The sequence below is a fragment of the Sturnira hondurensis genome, unplaced genomic scaffold (assembly GCF_014824575.4).
Source record: "Sturnira hondurensis isolate 20B ecotype Veracruz unplaced genomic scaffold, ASM1482457v3 Scaffold0021143, whole genome shotgun sequence".
Taxonomy (NCBI): domain Eukaryota; kingdom Metazoa; phylum Chordata; class Mammalia; order Chiroptera; family Phyllostomidae; genus Sturnira; species Sturnira hondurensis.
The window spans coordinates 26,490,324-26,506,889 of NW_028093774.1; the positions used below are offsets into that span (position 1 = coordinate 26,490,324).

General features: G+C 33.5%; 1 protein-coding gene across 4 annotated transcripts in view; it reads right to left on the reverse strand.

Annotated features, from left to right (window-relative positions):
• The window catches only part of GPHN (gephyrin), a 478,645-nt gene that overhangs the window by 128,067 nt on the left and 334,012 nt on the right, over positions 1-16,566 (reverse strand). For all 4 annotated transcript variants that reach the window (XM_037031472.1, XM_037031470.1, XM_037031473.1 and 1 more), the window contains one exon: positions 3,110-3,152. In XM_037031472.1, the coding sequence (XP_036887367.1) occupies positions 3,110-3,152 (43 nt within the window). The remainder of the gene's footprint in view (positions 1-3,109; positions 3,153-16,566) is intronic.

The following is a 16,566-nucleotide window of genomic DNA, read 5'->3' on the forward strand; positions in this document are numbered from 1 at the left end:
ACCTTGCTCTGACTTATTTCATTTATGCCTTCAAGGTCTATGTTGTTGCAAAAGGCAGGATTTCTTTTTTCTTTCTTTTTTTTTTTTAATCACAACTTCTTCATCCATTCATCTGTTGATGGACATTTAGGTTCCTTCCCTGTCTTGGCTACAGCAAACAAAGCTGCTATGATCACAGAGGTGCAGGCATCTTTTTGAGACAGTGATTTTGTTTCCTTTGTACCCAGAAGTAAAATTGGTAGCATTTGGTATTTCTAATATTAACTTTTTTGAGGAAACTCCATACTGTTTTCCATAGTGGGTGTACCAATTTACAATCCCACCAACAGTGCAGAAAGGTTCACTTTTCTCTAATCCTTGCCAGCTTTTTTCTTTTGTCTTTTTGATGACAGCAATTCTAATAGGTGTAAGGTGGTATCTCATTGTAGTTTTGATTTGCATTTCCCTTACAATTAGTGATACTGAGCATCTTTTCATGTACCTGTTAGCCACTCATATATCTTTTTCTAAAAAATGTCTATTCAGGTCTTTGCCCATTTTTAATTGGATTATTATTATTATTATTGCTATTGAGTTGTATATATTTTGGATATTAATCCCTTATCAGTTACATGGTTTGCAAGTATTTTTCCAATTCCCTGTGCCATCTTTTCACCTCACTGATAGTTTCTTTTGCTGTGCAGAAGCTTTTTAGTTTGATGTAGCCCCACTTGCTGAATTTTGATTTTTGTTGCTTATTCTTTAGGTGTCATATCCAAAAAAATCATCACCAAACTCATGTAAAGGAGCTTGTTTCCTATGTTTTTTCCTACGAGTTTTAGGGTTTCTGGTCTTACAGTTAGGTCTTTAATTTATTTTGAGTTAATTTTTGTGAGTGGTGTGAATTGGATGTCGAGTTTCATTCTTTACATGTGAATATCCAATTTTCTCAGCATTACTTATGGAAGAGACTATTTTCTGTTAAGTATTCTTGGCTCTTGTGTCAAATATTAATTAATCACAGATGCTCTTGATTCTGTTCAATTGGTCTATGTATCTGTTTTTATGCAAGTACCATATTGTTTTGAAGGAACAATAGTGGAAGGAACAACAGGGACATACAAGAAGGATCCATCATGTTTCCTTGGGGAAACTTGGAGAAGGCATCACAGAGGAGATCACATGAACTCAGTCTCAACAGATAAGAATTTTCTAGGAAAAATTTTCAAGGGAAATGGGTATTTTATGTAGCAGGAGGAAGGGTCCAAAGGAATAGAGGCAGGGCATAGCGCTGAGAGAATGGTGAACTGCTAATAGGGTCTATATGAGTGCAATATAGTAATACATGGCAGAGGAAGAAAGAGAGATAAAAGTAGACTAAACAATGAGATACAATGAGGTTAGGAAGTTCAGAGTTAGAACAGCTTATGGAGATGAAGGCATTGTAGGTGTGGCTATGGGTATGATTATAAGTAATAAAGTGGGGCTGAGAGGAAAGAATTTTAACTTCAGAAGTCACAGAACTATGAGGCTATGATGTTAGATGGGCTCTCTTCATGGATCTAAATGGCTATATGGACCACCTACATGACAACTGCACCCTAGAAACCATAATAAGAAAAACCTGGATCTTCATGTTGTCTTGCCAAAATGATTAGTAGCAACCAAGCCAGTAAGAGCATTAACTGAAATGAAAGACAGTCTTAACAACACAAAGGTGTTTAGGTGTTTAAGAGGTGAAAAAGGTTCAAGAAGTTTGTTCTCTGTAAGAAATTATTTTTGTTCCTAATCATCATAATCACTATCAGTTTATTCATTATCATTTGAAGATCAACTATAAATGGAAACTGTACAGTAATCATCATAAAACACCACTTGAAAGTTCATTTATCCCTAGTATTTTATTTTGGGAATATTCAATCATTATTCCCTTGATTCTTAGGTTTCTTAACTTTAGTATGGGACTGTAAGACTCTATATCTCTTATAATTGAAAAGTCTTCTTCAGATTCTCATGTCTTCCAAATATGAAAACTCACAAAAGTACAGAAATTAAACAGAGCTGTTCATGTTTATTTTTACATAACTCTGATATAAATATCCTGAGCAAACAACTACAAAGTGCTTGCGTCTCAATCTAAGGGTTTTGAGGTAAAGTAACAGATTCACAACACAGAAATGGGAAAAATTTAAAGAAAAAAATAAAATAAAATAAAAATTAAATTTTGCCTATCTCAAGTACTCCAATTATATTTTGATTGTTAAGTAATAAACACATTCTATTGGAAATATAAATAATATCATTTACTAAAACTTCCAGTGGTGAAAGTATCACATAGACCATTTCAGTATGATCCAACTGTACTTTTTCTCTTAACAAAGAAAGAAGAAAGGATGACACCATTAATATCAGTGAAGGAGAACAATATTAAAATTATTAGCACTTATGTAGCACTTTTCTCTCAGGATCCCAAACCTTTTAAGGGACAACCTTCAATGTCACATAATTTCAAGGATACATGTAAGGAAAAGCTCTTTATAGTTCCTTTTTATAAAATAAGAAAAATGAATAATATAAAAAGCTAAAGGACTTCCAAGTCAGTGTTACTAGCAATCAAACCAAAGAAATAAAATAAAGGTTTCTTCATCCACAGTTCAGGGCACTATTTCTAAAACATGTGCCTATGAGTAAAGAACTTTCAGGAATTCATACTCACAAAATGGTCAGGATGTATCCTCTCAGGAGTCACTTTTTGTTTTCCAGTTAGAGCCCTTTAGTGAATTTATATTATTATTATTTTCAGTTAGTCTGTTTTTAAATAGCGTTTTGGCAGTGGGCAATGAAAGAGGGCTCTCACCTTGGAGTCACAGAGGAGCTCATACTACCCTGGCAAGGAGTGCTACCACAGTTTTGCTGCCAGCTTGCAGAAACAATTAGAGTAAGGGAAACATCCACTAATATATTGATACTAATACTTTTAGAAGGTAAAAACTCTAATATTCATATTCTTGATATAAATGTTACCTATTACCTTCTTCACTGTTCTACCAAAATGTGGTTTTTGGGTTCTCATTCCCGGTGAACCAAAAGCACTAATTCAGTGGTCCACCTAAAATAAGGACGTACTTACTGGCTCTGAGAATGTTCTCCTTGCTGCTGCACCTGGACTGCACCTGCAGAGAAAGCACAAACTCAGTACTTTAGGGCTTAGAACACAGGCAGCCAGATACGCACACAGTCCTATCGGGCAAGCTCCTGAGGTCTAGGAGCAAAGGTTTTATGCATCTCAGATACCACAACTTGTGAATGAAAATTTATTATATTTGTTCCATACCTTTTATATTATCCTTTCTTCACTTTACACAGCCAATTTACAGAAAAAAATGGGAGTATAATATTATACTCCCAGAGTAGACAGAGGTAAAACCAAAGGCAATTTTTTATTGATGTGTATTTGAAATTAGCATATGGAAAAAAATTCAAGTTACCACACATTCAGTTGCAAAAACAGACACTTAATCGTAAGGCATTATGAATATCTCTTGACTAGAATAATGCAATTCAAGTAATAAAGTTGTAATCAAATACTCTATTGTCTCTTTTGGTTATATATGTTAATAAAGCAAAAAAAGAGAAAAATCTTCAGAAATAATATTTATGTGTGATTTTAATCACATTTGTTATTTATTAATATTGGTTATAAAAGATGCTTCTGTTGGAAATCAGTGAACTTGAACACATTTATCAGTTCTTATGTCTGTATATAGTTTATCAATCAGAAATCCTTAGGCTTTGATTAAAATATTTTAGTCAAAGTGGGACATTCTTTCAAATGCTGCAAAACTGATGAATTCAAGAGCCACACTGAATGGCACAGACACTTATTAACTTTAGAGAAAATTGGATTTCAACTCCACACCTTTTCTTCCCATTCCACAGCAGCTTGCCCCAAATGGATATATACACAACAAATTAACTTCTATTGCTTAACACAATCTACTATTGTAATGAAACAACTTATGAAAGGAATGTTGCAACTTAGGGTGGGTTATGGTTGTCCGTCCCTGAAAAAAGCAATTGTTAATGCTTAAAAAAAAATTAAAAAAATCACAAACATACACACAAGAAAAAAACACACACACACCAAAAAAAGAAAAAAGAAAAAAGAAAGAAAGAAAAAGAAAAAAAAGACGAAAAATAATTCCAGATGTTAAAAGTTATTCTCTTTTGGCCCAGACTGTTTAATTAATTTTAAATACACTAGAATAAAGAAACTAATGTAAAACAGTATTTTTATATTCTTTTTCTCAGAAATTTTATTGAGGAACAATTCTGGACCAAATGGGAAAAATATTAATGACTACTTAAAACAATATAGGGAGAAAAACAAAAGAGCAAGAAAAAAAAAGAGAAGAGAGGGGTTTGAGGGGGTAACTCTAGTAAATAGAAAAGAAAGTATGGGTTTATAGAAGGGACAATATGTAAATGCAGAATGTTCTGCTATTTCTTATTGAAAATTCATACCAATAAGGTAAGAATCACTAATGAACTTGCTGCAAGATAAACAAGCAAGTTGGCATACCATGAAATGAGAGTAAGTGTAACTATACCACTACAACCATAAAGGAGAAAATAAACAAACACTAATAGAAAAATTAATAGACAAGCTTAATACAGAGATAAACTACGTTTTAAAAAGCGATTCAGAGAACATAAGAGAAAGCTAAAGAGTGAGAGAATAATCTGGGAGAGAGAAGAAAAAGAAAGGGGAAATGTTTAAAGACAAAAACAGAGTTCAAAGAAGTCAAATGGAAGTCAAGAAAGTCTTCAACAAGATGTAGAAACAGAAGGAGCCCAAACCCATAACGCAAAGCAATGTTTGCGAATGGAAAGCAGCTCCTTTGATCAGTAATAGTTACTCTTAAGTCGTAGCCTCTATTCCTCCAGAGTTCATCTTTAAGCCCTTCCAATCTAGAGTGGAGCTAGTGTGTGGATAGAAACAAGAGATTTATAATGAACAGAACAGTTCAGATGAGTAGTTTAATTTTTCTCATCAAATGTTTCAACAGATTTGTATAGTGTCTAAATGAAGATGGTGGTGAAGAACTACCTGGCTTTACCAAAATAACAAAACGAAAACAAAAAACAAACCCAAACCAAAACAACAATAAAAGAACACCATCTCCCTTTCTTAGATGGCTTAAAAAGTTAACAAAAAGTTCACTCATACCATAAATTGAATAACTAAACCTAAGTTTTGCTTTGTGGCACCTCAATTTAGAACTGTGTATTTCAAACAGTTTTGGAAGAGAAATTTGGATGATAAAAACAATTCAATTCCCTGAATCTGGGTTATTTATTTAGGTTCACAAATTGTCAACAGCGGTATAAACCAACGTTTTCTCCTCTGTGTTACACTGGGTATTTGACCCAGAGTTGAGGGAAAACACTTTTAAAATAAATAATTACATAAACTTTACTTTACTGATCTTAAGTATCTATGTAAAAAATCTGAGGAAAATAATTCTAAAAAATTAAAAATATTTATGCATGTAGCAGATGCCCCTCTCTTTTACATCATGAAACTGGTCATGTTTACGTATTTACTTCACTTTATAAAATCCCAATATAAAGATTTTATCTAACTCACAATGAAATGGAATTTACTTGAAAGAATAAGGTTGAGAAACAACTATTGTTCTTGTTATTACACATATGAACTATAAAGAAGGTAACATGGGTCTGTCTTAAGTTTAATGGTTTATTGTTTTATTTTTCTTTATCTCACCCTGGCTTTTCAATGGAATTAAAGAAAAGTTTGAAAAACAAAACAAAGCCAAGATTTTGAAGCCTAATACCAATTTGTCAAGAATTAAGAATGAAAGGTATGGTATTGGATTATTTATTACTTTATTCTGTTGGAATACATCCGACTTCATGGTGTTGACAATGAAGTCTCTTTTCAACTGGAATCCAAACTAAAACAATGTGTAGAAACAGTGTATTATATTAAAGTCAATGGAGGGAATTAAATATACAGGAGACTTACTAAAACTATAAATATTCATTTACTAATCAAGACTGCTTTCAGACATCAAATAATTCACTTAATTCATTTCAACATGTGTTTATATGTGTAATGTAATTTTGCTGAGGATCACATTGTCTATTAGCAATTCTTAAAGTCATGAAATAGAAAACAAAACAGGGGAGAGCACATAACAAATGGTAAGGGGAAAGGTGAAAATGCTCTAAACAAAGCCAAGAAAATTTTAACAAACAACCACAATCCGTAGATACAGTTAGAGAATTGACTTACCTTATGCTTAGGTCATAACAAGAATAGCACAGTGTTTAAAGTCAGCTCTTCATTATGGGAGGTACAATTGAAAGCCATAGGTTATAATAACATGAATTGCTACACAGAAGTAAAGACTTTTTCAGCCCAACATGAAAAGCTAACTCTTATGGGAGAACATTTCAACTTATGTTTAATGCAACATGAAGAACAGTTGAGGGTGTAAACATCAAAACACATGGATCTCGTACTATTAAGAGAGAGAGAGAGAGCCCAGTCTCTCAGGAACACAGAAGATTTAATCTGTGACCATAATTTGTGACACATATGGGAAGACACATCACTCGAACATTGAAAGATGCATGCATGGCGTATAACCACCCTCTGACAAGCCTCCACCCCAACCCCCATCCCACTGGGACACACACAAGCCCGCTAAGATACAGGGAAAAGAATGTGGTGCCAAGCTGTTATGAAGAAAGCAGGACACACAGAAGCGCAGCAATGGTTATGCGATTTGAGAGGTGTTCTTCCCTTAAACCATCCCATCACCATGCTCATTTAAAGAAGCCAGGAAAAGACCCTCTTCAATGCTGCAGTAGCTACGAGCCCCCAGCATGAAGCTAGTGTGTGGAATTTTGATCACCGTTCCCTGCGATGTCAGGGGCTCTCCAGTGGAAGCCAGATGTGTAACACCAGTCAGTGGGGTACAATGTGTGAGTAACAAACACTCTTTCCCTTCTACATCTCACAGAAGTGAGGGAGGAGAAAAACAAATAAAATCAAAGCCACATTAAGAGCAGGTCCATAACAATAGAAATATGTATAAATATTAAAATAAAGATTATATTTGACTGCAGGTTAACATGACTTAGGTTTCTTAAAAACTGCCTCTATTCTGCTGCTCACCAAGCTAGTATGTACTTTTTCCCTATAAACATTGGAATAAATTAATCAATACAATATGGCTCAGTGAAAAATTCTGAGCAGTTGGCCAAATGGGGTTAAAGTCAAGAACAAAATAAGTCATCTCTGAGGGATATTAAGCCCTCTCTATTTTAGCATAGTTTTACTGGTCAGCAATCATATTCAAAATTAGAAACTAAGCTTCTATATATCTGCTTAATCATGTAATCTGAGAAATTCTATGGCAGTTTTTTTTAAACACTCAAACTTAAATTTTAACCCTTTTTACATTTTAAAAAACAAACAACACAAAACTATCTATTTAGAAACATTACTTTCTTTCCCGTGTGCTTTTCTCTACTGTCAGTCAAAGATGGGCTGTTCCTCTTCCTGTCAATAATGGGGTCATATCAGCTCTTTAGGAAAAATTCAAATGTGCTTTTCTATAACTGAGGAGAGTAGTTAACTTCATCTATTTTATTTTTTTGTATGAGACAAATCTTGAATCACGTGTGGCATGCAATTTAGTTAGCAGTTTTTTAATTGCTCAAACATCATTTACTTATCTCACCATTTTCTCTCCCTCATTCTATTCTGAGCAGGCCAGAATACCTTCACCTTCTGGTTAGCACGTCTGTATTGTAGGCTCTAGGTCATTCTTTAATCTCAGTTTCCTCATAGGAAAATAAAGACCATGGGGCTCAAAGGAAATAAGTATCAGTGATTTTAGCTATCAAGGTGGAAACAAATGTCAGGAGTTGTTATCAGGGGAGCCACTGACAGTTGTGAAATAACTCTGTAAGCACACACTCTCTTCCTGTAACTTCCTCATCAGCTGAAAATGGAAGCAAATACTTATTTTTAATTCAAAGGAAGAAATTTATTAATGTACAGTTATGTTTTCAATAGGGTCGACCAAAACTGTTTGGAAATGTCAGAGCCATATGGCCATATGTACTGGTAGGAAGGCAAGACATACAATCTAAGGCATGGGGCGAAGTCTGAATTACCTCCTCTATAACATTCCTTGTATTCTTGAACTCTTAAGATTGTAGCAAGCTGCTTCCTCTCTCTGGAATATCCTGTTGCTTATTTTCTAATCCAAAGACTACTTGTTTTTTAAGATCCAGTCTAAAAAAAAATCCAGCCTAAATTATACAATTTAGGTGCAAAAAATATTGCCCAAATTCCTTAATCAGAAATAAAATAATTTCTTCTTTCCCTAAACTCTTTTAACAGCCTTACTGTGATACAATAAACCTACCATAAAATTCACTCATTTTAAGTGTACAGTTTTAATGACTGTTAATATACTTAAGTGGCTATACAACTATCACTACAACCTACTTTTAGGTTTACCTAAGCTCTTAAAGCATCTTATCTGAACTAATATTCCAATTATTGGTATAGGTCCCAAAATATGCTATAGATTCTGGAGGGAAAGGAGTTGATTTTAATTCTCTTTATATTCTCTTTCTACTAAGTCAAACATAGTGCTTTGTGCAGAGTAAATATTTGCTAAATTTGACTGTTTGTAGTAATTATAGTTTTTCAATCTCAGCAGATTAAAAATGATTTTTATAGTGTCAGTATGATCATAGCCACTTCTGTACTAGCTTAAAAATAATTTTACTTACTTGGGTCTGCTACTATTAAGAGATGAAATATGAAGAGTATGGATTAGATCTAAGAAATATATGGGCACCCTACAGAACGATGTTAAAAGTTTGGAAAACACATTACTACTATTATTACTTAAGGTTACTAAAGAGTGACATGTGGAGCACATAAAGGTATTCTATACCCAAAGTTTCAGTTCAGGTTAAGAAGACTCCTTATTTTCTAAGAGAACAGGATATTCTATAACTCATACAGCCGGATCACTAGAATGAGAGAGAATAAAGATTTTTGATGCATCATGGCCCCTTTCACTTCAATTTTTCTGACTTATTACATTTATTTAAGAATAATCTATCTATGAAAGAACAAAGTTCACTGAATGCTATTTATTAATAAAAATAATAGGACAGAAAAAACGAGCCTCATTGGCATTTCCTCAGATTATTTGCCTCTTTAGCCTACCCCCAACAGAAGGTTTGATTTAAACATTAGGCAGCAACTCAACAATCTCAGACCCTTAAATTCTATTTTTTTCTTTTCCCACTTCTTATAGCAAACATGGATGATTGGTCCAGAAAAGGTCTCTTTCATAACTCCACTCACTCACTTTATCTACAAATTAGGGTACAAGTATTTGGCTCATCTGAGCCTAATGACAGCTCATTTGGGTTCAATGAGATTTATGGTATCACAACACATATGCAACTGAAGAACTAAAAATTTTGGTTTATTTCTGACATAAAAGGCAGCACAATAATGGGAGTGTTTAGTGGTATGGTTTCCAATATTGGTTTTTCCTTTTCTTAGCTATGTGGCCTTAGACACAACAGTCAACATCTCGAAGTTTTAATTTCCTTATCCATAAAGTGGGGGAAAATTAAGTAGGGTAATGTATGTGGAAGTGAAACTATTACAAATAAAAAAGAGCAATACAAATCTGTCATTATTATTGTCCTTATGTGAATGTTAAGTCACCTGCATTGTATATCAGTAGAATCTGAACCACAACGAGAAGGAAGACTGCTCCAGATCATGCCATGAATCAGTAACAATATAATTACCAACCTCTCTACACTAAAGCTTCAAAAGTGGCTGAGTAAAATCTGCAAGGACTAATCTAATTTCATTTTGTATGATTTTAGTCAAATTATCTCATTTCTATGGTTCTTAGTTTCCTCAACTGTAGGAATGAGGGTTTCAACTGGAACCCCTGGAAAAGGGGTTGAGGTTGATGGACCCCTAGAGAGAAAGAACCTGTGGATACAAGTCAGAAGGGTCCATTCACTGGAGTGAAGAAAAAAACCTGTAATTTTTATATTCATCAACCTAAATAAATTTGAGTATTTTCTTTCATTATGAACTTAAGTGACAAGCCAGTGCCATATTAGCAAAACCTGTTGTTTGAAGTTATTATGAGCACCTTAAAATACTGGGATGTTCATCAAGATTTCAAATTACAGCAGTCTAATGACTTTTTGTTAGGTTTTTATTATTTAATGGATTTATAAAGCAGCATTATATCATAATTTATTTTATACATATTTTGATAATGATTTCAATTTAGTGTTCTTTGTAATCCTCTGCATTTTATTTTATATATTTAATATTTTTTTTTCTGTACAGTAGAGTATAGGCTTTGCCAGATTTCCAAATGGGCCCATGGGAGACAAAGGTTAAAAAAAACCTGTCAGAACAAGACGATTTCCAAGCTTCCTTTTATGTCTAGAAGTTTGTGGCTCTAAGAAACCATTCCCATCTCCATCTGCTGCCCTTTATAAAATCATATATAAAAGAAGTTCTTCTCTTTTGGAAAAATTACATAAAATTGGTCTCTGAATTAAGAAATTGGTCATTTAATAGGTCATGTACAAAACAAGAAAGGAATATAGATATCAAAGAGTTATAAAGAAGAAATTCGGCTTCACTCACTCTTTTTCCACTGGTTTAGATAATTAATTAAATGGGCTAATCATTTAATAGTCATACACCAAAAACTCTCTATCCAAAGATAAACTTACATACACACACACACACACACACACCTCTAGAGCTAATTATTCATTGAGCTCTCAGTCATGTGGGGATCACAGAGCGCAGCAATGCTATTATCCATGTACAACATAAGCCTTTGAAGGTGCACAGACAATATTCATAAGCACTAACAATTTTATAAGTCTTTTCCAGAGGATCATTCTTAAATGTCTTACCACTGTTGTATAAATTACTACTGTCTTAAATTCCTCTGATATTCTTAAATCCTAGGTAAATGTAAATAATTTTGTTTTTCATTACTGACCTCTTCCAAAGGAAGCTAGAACTATTACAGGTTACAGAGATAGTGAAGTGAATTATAATTACCACTGTAAATCAAAAACCTCTTTATGTTGCTGTATAGGTGACTTGGTGAGTTCCTTATTCCTAAAGAGAACAGTATAATATGTAGACCATTTCTAAGACTAAAACTGTTTATCACCATGTCTCAAGGGAATATGAGTTCAAACATCATTGATGAATATTCTTAATGCATCTCCTGTGCATGTTTACTTATAAGACGAAGCCACTCTCAACTCGGTATTAGCAATATTTTTGAGTTGATGTTCTGGGAATTTTAATGATGATTATAGTGAGTATGAGGAAAATATGCTATCTAATTATATATATAAAACAAAGCTAAACAACACATTTTTGACTAATAGGGCTTTCAGGTTATTCATGACACCATTTCACAATCTTCAGATGAATAACTGATTATTTTACAGAGAAATTTATATCTATTCTAGAGGTGAAAAGCAGAGATTGTTACTGGCTTTAGATCATACAGTAAAGTGATGAAGGGGAGCAGAATACGCCACCGAACATGTTCCACTTTGGCACGTGGATTATTATGAGATAAGGTAATCAAGACCCAGCAGACTCAAGAAAAACTTTTACTTCTCCCTTATTTAAACTAAAAGAATTTGGATAGGGGGCCCGGTTCAGAGAGAAGTACCTTTTGTCTGAATCTATCTATATGGCATAGCAAACATCTGCTTTTCTTCTCACGTTGTAAATTATCTCCTCCCCTTTGAAGCCTCAGGCCCCCATTCCTTTTCTTGTCTCAGAATGGCATTTAAGCCTCAACTGCCTGATTTGCTGTCAAGTCTCCCATAGGCACAAAATAAATAATCCGTTTTTCTCCTGTTAACCTGTCTTATGTCAATTATGAGATGAGCCAAAGAACCTGGAAGAGTAGAAGAAAAATTAATCTTCCTCAACATTAGCAACAGAATTTAGCTCTCTTGACTTCCAAGTTCACTTTTCTGCAAATTAGCAGATGACCTTGTCTTTTTAACCAGTGAATGGTAACCACTGCATTCCTAATCAGACCACGAATTTTCATTGCCTTTTTGCTGCTGACTCTTTCTTTTAGCAATGAGAACTACTTAGAGTAGTCATGTGGATGTACAAGTAAAGAAAAGCTGGTACGATGAAAGGCAGGTTGGGAAGTAGCAATTTAAAGACAGATTGCCTGGATTTGAATCTTGGTTCTATCATTATTAGAAGGGTAACACTGAATAAGTCATAATGTTTCTATACCTTTGTTTCCTTATATATAATATGAAAATAATAGCAATACCTATTTCTTGTGGTTGTTAATAAAATAACATGTGTAAAAAGCTTGCTTAGAAGATTATCTGTCCCAGAGTGAATAGTATATGGGTATTAGCTATTAGTATGTTTGTGATTGTTATTATCATTCTTTTGTTTGGATGATATTCTGGACCTGCAATAAAGAATGTTAACTATAATAATTTCTCTTGTGATTCTGACAGCTCTCATAAGTAAAATCAAGTAAGATCAGTTTAGATCAAATTAAATTTGATTTGATCTAAACTTTTAAAAAAAAGTTTAGAAAAAGCACTGATAATTTTAATGAAAGAGACTAAGAGACAGATACAGTCAACACAAAAGCCTGAATTATTGGGCATCGGTAATTACTACTGTTTTCTGACATTTCTGGAAGAACATCACATAGGTTCTCACTAAACACAAATTTTGAAATAATGAATTTCTAACTAGATTTGATGTTCTTGGTTTTCATGGAAGGGTAGCAGAACATGCCACCCCAAAATGTGCCCCTTTGGCATAAAGATTATTATGAAAACAGCAGATACAGAAGAAGCTCTGAAAAAAGAGTTAAAGGTACTCTATTAGTAAGGGAAATTTACAATAAATTCATAAAATAAACCTGCACTTACAAGACTGTCTCCAGCTGTATACCTAGAAAAGGAAGAGTAAATCACAAGAGAATCTTATCAGTGGAGTAGGCACTAATTTAAATTTGCATAACAAACCTTCACTCCGGTTTAAGGCACTTTTCCTGGTAACCTCTCCCAAACTGGCCTCCCTGCCCCCCCACTTTTCTTTTGTCTTTAGCTGAAAGTAATATTTAAGTTGGTAGTTTAGGCCAGTTATCTCAACCGATGTGCTGTGGCACAAGGGTGGGCAGTTCAGAGGTACACTGGTGTGCCTCGAAAGAGTTTAAAACATGCAGTACATGATTATTTAGTCCAGGGCACTCACCCTTTTTCTCTTAGATTGACAAGTAAAAAAATAAAACAATGGCCATCTGGTATTAATGAATCAAAATTATACCTATTTTTGTCAGATCAGTTAAAAACATGTATTTTTGGTGTGTTGCAAATTTTAATAATTAGTTTACGTGTGCCATGAGATGAAAAAGGTTAGAAATCACTGGTTTAGGCTATTTTGGAATGTTAATCATTTTTCCCTGGGCATTTCCAAAGTAGACAAGAGGTATACATGTTCATAAACTTCTGTTTGTTTTTCTCTTATTAATCTTTCATCAGAGTGGAGTCTCAGGCATGAACTCAGAAAGATAGACAGAAATTTATTTTCCTCTCCTACACATTCTTAAGTGTCATATTGTATCATTTATCCATTACAAAACAAACAAACTACTGCTCGTACTGAGTATAATATGCTATGTAGGGATCAGGCCGCATTGCTTTCCTCTCTAAATCGAAGGTTGTTGTACTGCAGTGTTGGTTTGCAAGTTGTGACTTACTTCTCTAAATGCTTATCTAGCATTCATAAGGCACATGGCAGATATATAACGGCAAAGGTACTCCTACAGTATTATTAAAGTAGCAATGATTTGAAAATGTTTAGGAAGCTCCTTTGAAAATTGGGGATAAGAGTTAAGTTGTCGGAAGTCTTACATTTCAATTCATTTGTGTTATATATTATGTTTTTATTCAAGCCTATCGCGATCTAACCAAGTAAACAATTAAAAGATATCATTTGAAAGTATTATTAGACTCTCATTTACATTATGTATGTCCTTTCCATTTTCTTTGAAGTCTCAAGTTTTAGATGTTTGAGGTAAGTCAAATGGAGAGAAAATCCATTGCCAATAAAACCAAACTTTTAGCTTATAGAGAAGGGATAACTATGTTAAAAGTTATTTTTAAAAGGTAGATTCAAGACTCTCATATGAATATGAAATGAATGTGTCAAAGATTTTTATCTAAAGTGTTAATGAGAGAGCCAGGAAGATGTTCTAATAGGTTCAAAAGAGAGTTAGAAAACACACATGCATGAACCATCAGGAATATTGAAATGAATTTTCAGATCGGTTGCACAAAAATCAATTGCTTCTCCAACTGAACACAATGTACATTTCTAGGAATTAGGGTCATTTGCATTACTATTCATATGCTACAGTTTACTGTTGTATGATAGCTTGGACAATGAAAGGAGATGATTCAGAGGGTGCCCTACACAAGAAAGTCAATTATCTTTTTTTGAATATTTCCAAGTCTTAAACAATTTTACCTGAGAACTTTATGGACTGGGAAGCCCTGTTAATAAAATTCATGTCTGTTACTTAAATTCCAGGATATATTTGAATATTTTCCCCCTACTATGTACCTTCAATTTCTAAGCTTCTGAGATTATAGGAAATACCCACTGTACTCATTTTAAAATGGATTGTAGTTTTTTTTACTGTAATTTTAAAATTGTTTATCATATTAAAAAATAAAATAAATTTAAGTGAAATATAATGTCCATTAAAAATTTGACTTAAAACAATTTCTAAGTGTTAATACACAGAAAAAAAATTTTTAAAATTTTTTAAAATAACATTTTTTTAAAGATTTTATTTATCTTTAGATAAATAAATCTCCTTCCCCTTTAGAGGGGAAGGGAAGGAGAGAGGGAGAGAAACATCAATGTATGGTTGCCTTTCGTGCGTCCCCTGTTGGGAGTTGGCCTGCAGGGAACTGGCCTGCAACCCAGGCATGTGCCCTGACTGGGAAGCGAACCACGATCGTCTGAGTCGCAGGCCCACGCTCAATCCACTGAGCTACACCAGCCAGGGCAATACACAGCAAAATTTTGTATTTCTTTTTCATCAAAGGCCAGTGAAAACACAGTTTGAATATACTTTATTTTGTCAAGATTCAATCATGATAAGTTACAAAAGCAAAGAGAACAACCTATTAAAATCAAAGACACACAATGTAATGTATGTCTTTATCAATATATTTGATGTATATGAATATATATTATGTAAGATAAATATATTGATCATGGAATTACTATATAATTACCCATTATATTTTTAGGATGAATTTTCATTTTAGATGCTTTGTTTTAAAAAAAAATAAAAAGCCAAATAACCATGTATAAGAGAAAGTATGAGTGAGAAGCAGTATTCTTTCTTAGACATTGTTAAGTTTAGGTTTACATGCATCTGGAGTTGGTTTAGTGTACTTTAATTACCTTGCAATTGGCTCATTTGCTCCATGTATATCACTGATTCTACTCCCTCATACTAGTGTTAAGTTTACATATTTACATTCATATAACTCATTCTGGGGATGAGCAGGATAGGTTAGATAATTTTCAACGTGTGTAACTTATTTTTTTCAACATAAGCCTTATAGTTCTATGCCCAGGATCATGCATTATTTGATCTACTAAACTAAAACTTTGTGCATGTGACAAATCCTTTTTTAAGCAGTCAAAAGCAGAAAGTTATGCTAGCTACATGACCTTGGTTAAATACTTGACTTTTCAAACACTTGTTTCCACATGTACAAGAATCAGGATAATTACTTCATTCATTTACTGGACAAATATTTCTTACTCACCAGTGCCAGGCTCTAATCCAGATTCAGGGAATAAAACAAGAACAAGATTAACAGGGACCTTGGAGCTTACATTCTAGTAGGAGTAGATAGATACTAAGCACTTAAACTAACAGGTAAATAAGTCAGGTAGTTTTTAGATAGCATAGATTTAGTTTATTGAAGTTTTACTAAAGATTTCTGAATAAAAGCTTTTTGTGATACCTTACTGCTATAAACCCATGATAGCTACTATACTTGTTAGTATGCTCCAGACAGCATATGGACTTGTACTTAATTAGAGATGTTGATGAATTTTCAAGGCTTATATAAAAATGCATCATATATTATAATGATCATCAAACTAGTGATCTTAGCACAGCATACATATATACCTACTTTTGTCCACCCTGCATTTTGTGTGTATACCCATATAAACCCATTCGTGTGTGTGTATTTTATTTGCATTAGCAAATGCCAAAAGTCATTAAACTCATTCTATTAAACAAGTGTTTTAAAAATAAATAGAAGCAGGAATATATCCAGGTGTCAGAGAATCAAAACTTATCCTGATATATACAGTACTATTCAAATGCAGGGTTGATATATGCCTTACATGTAGAAAGA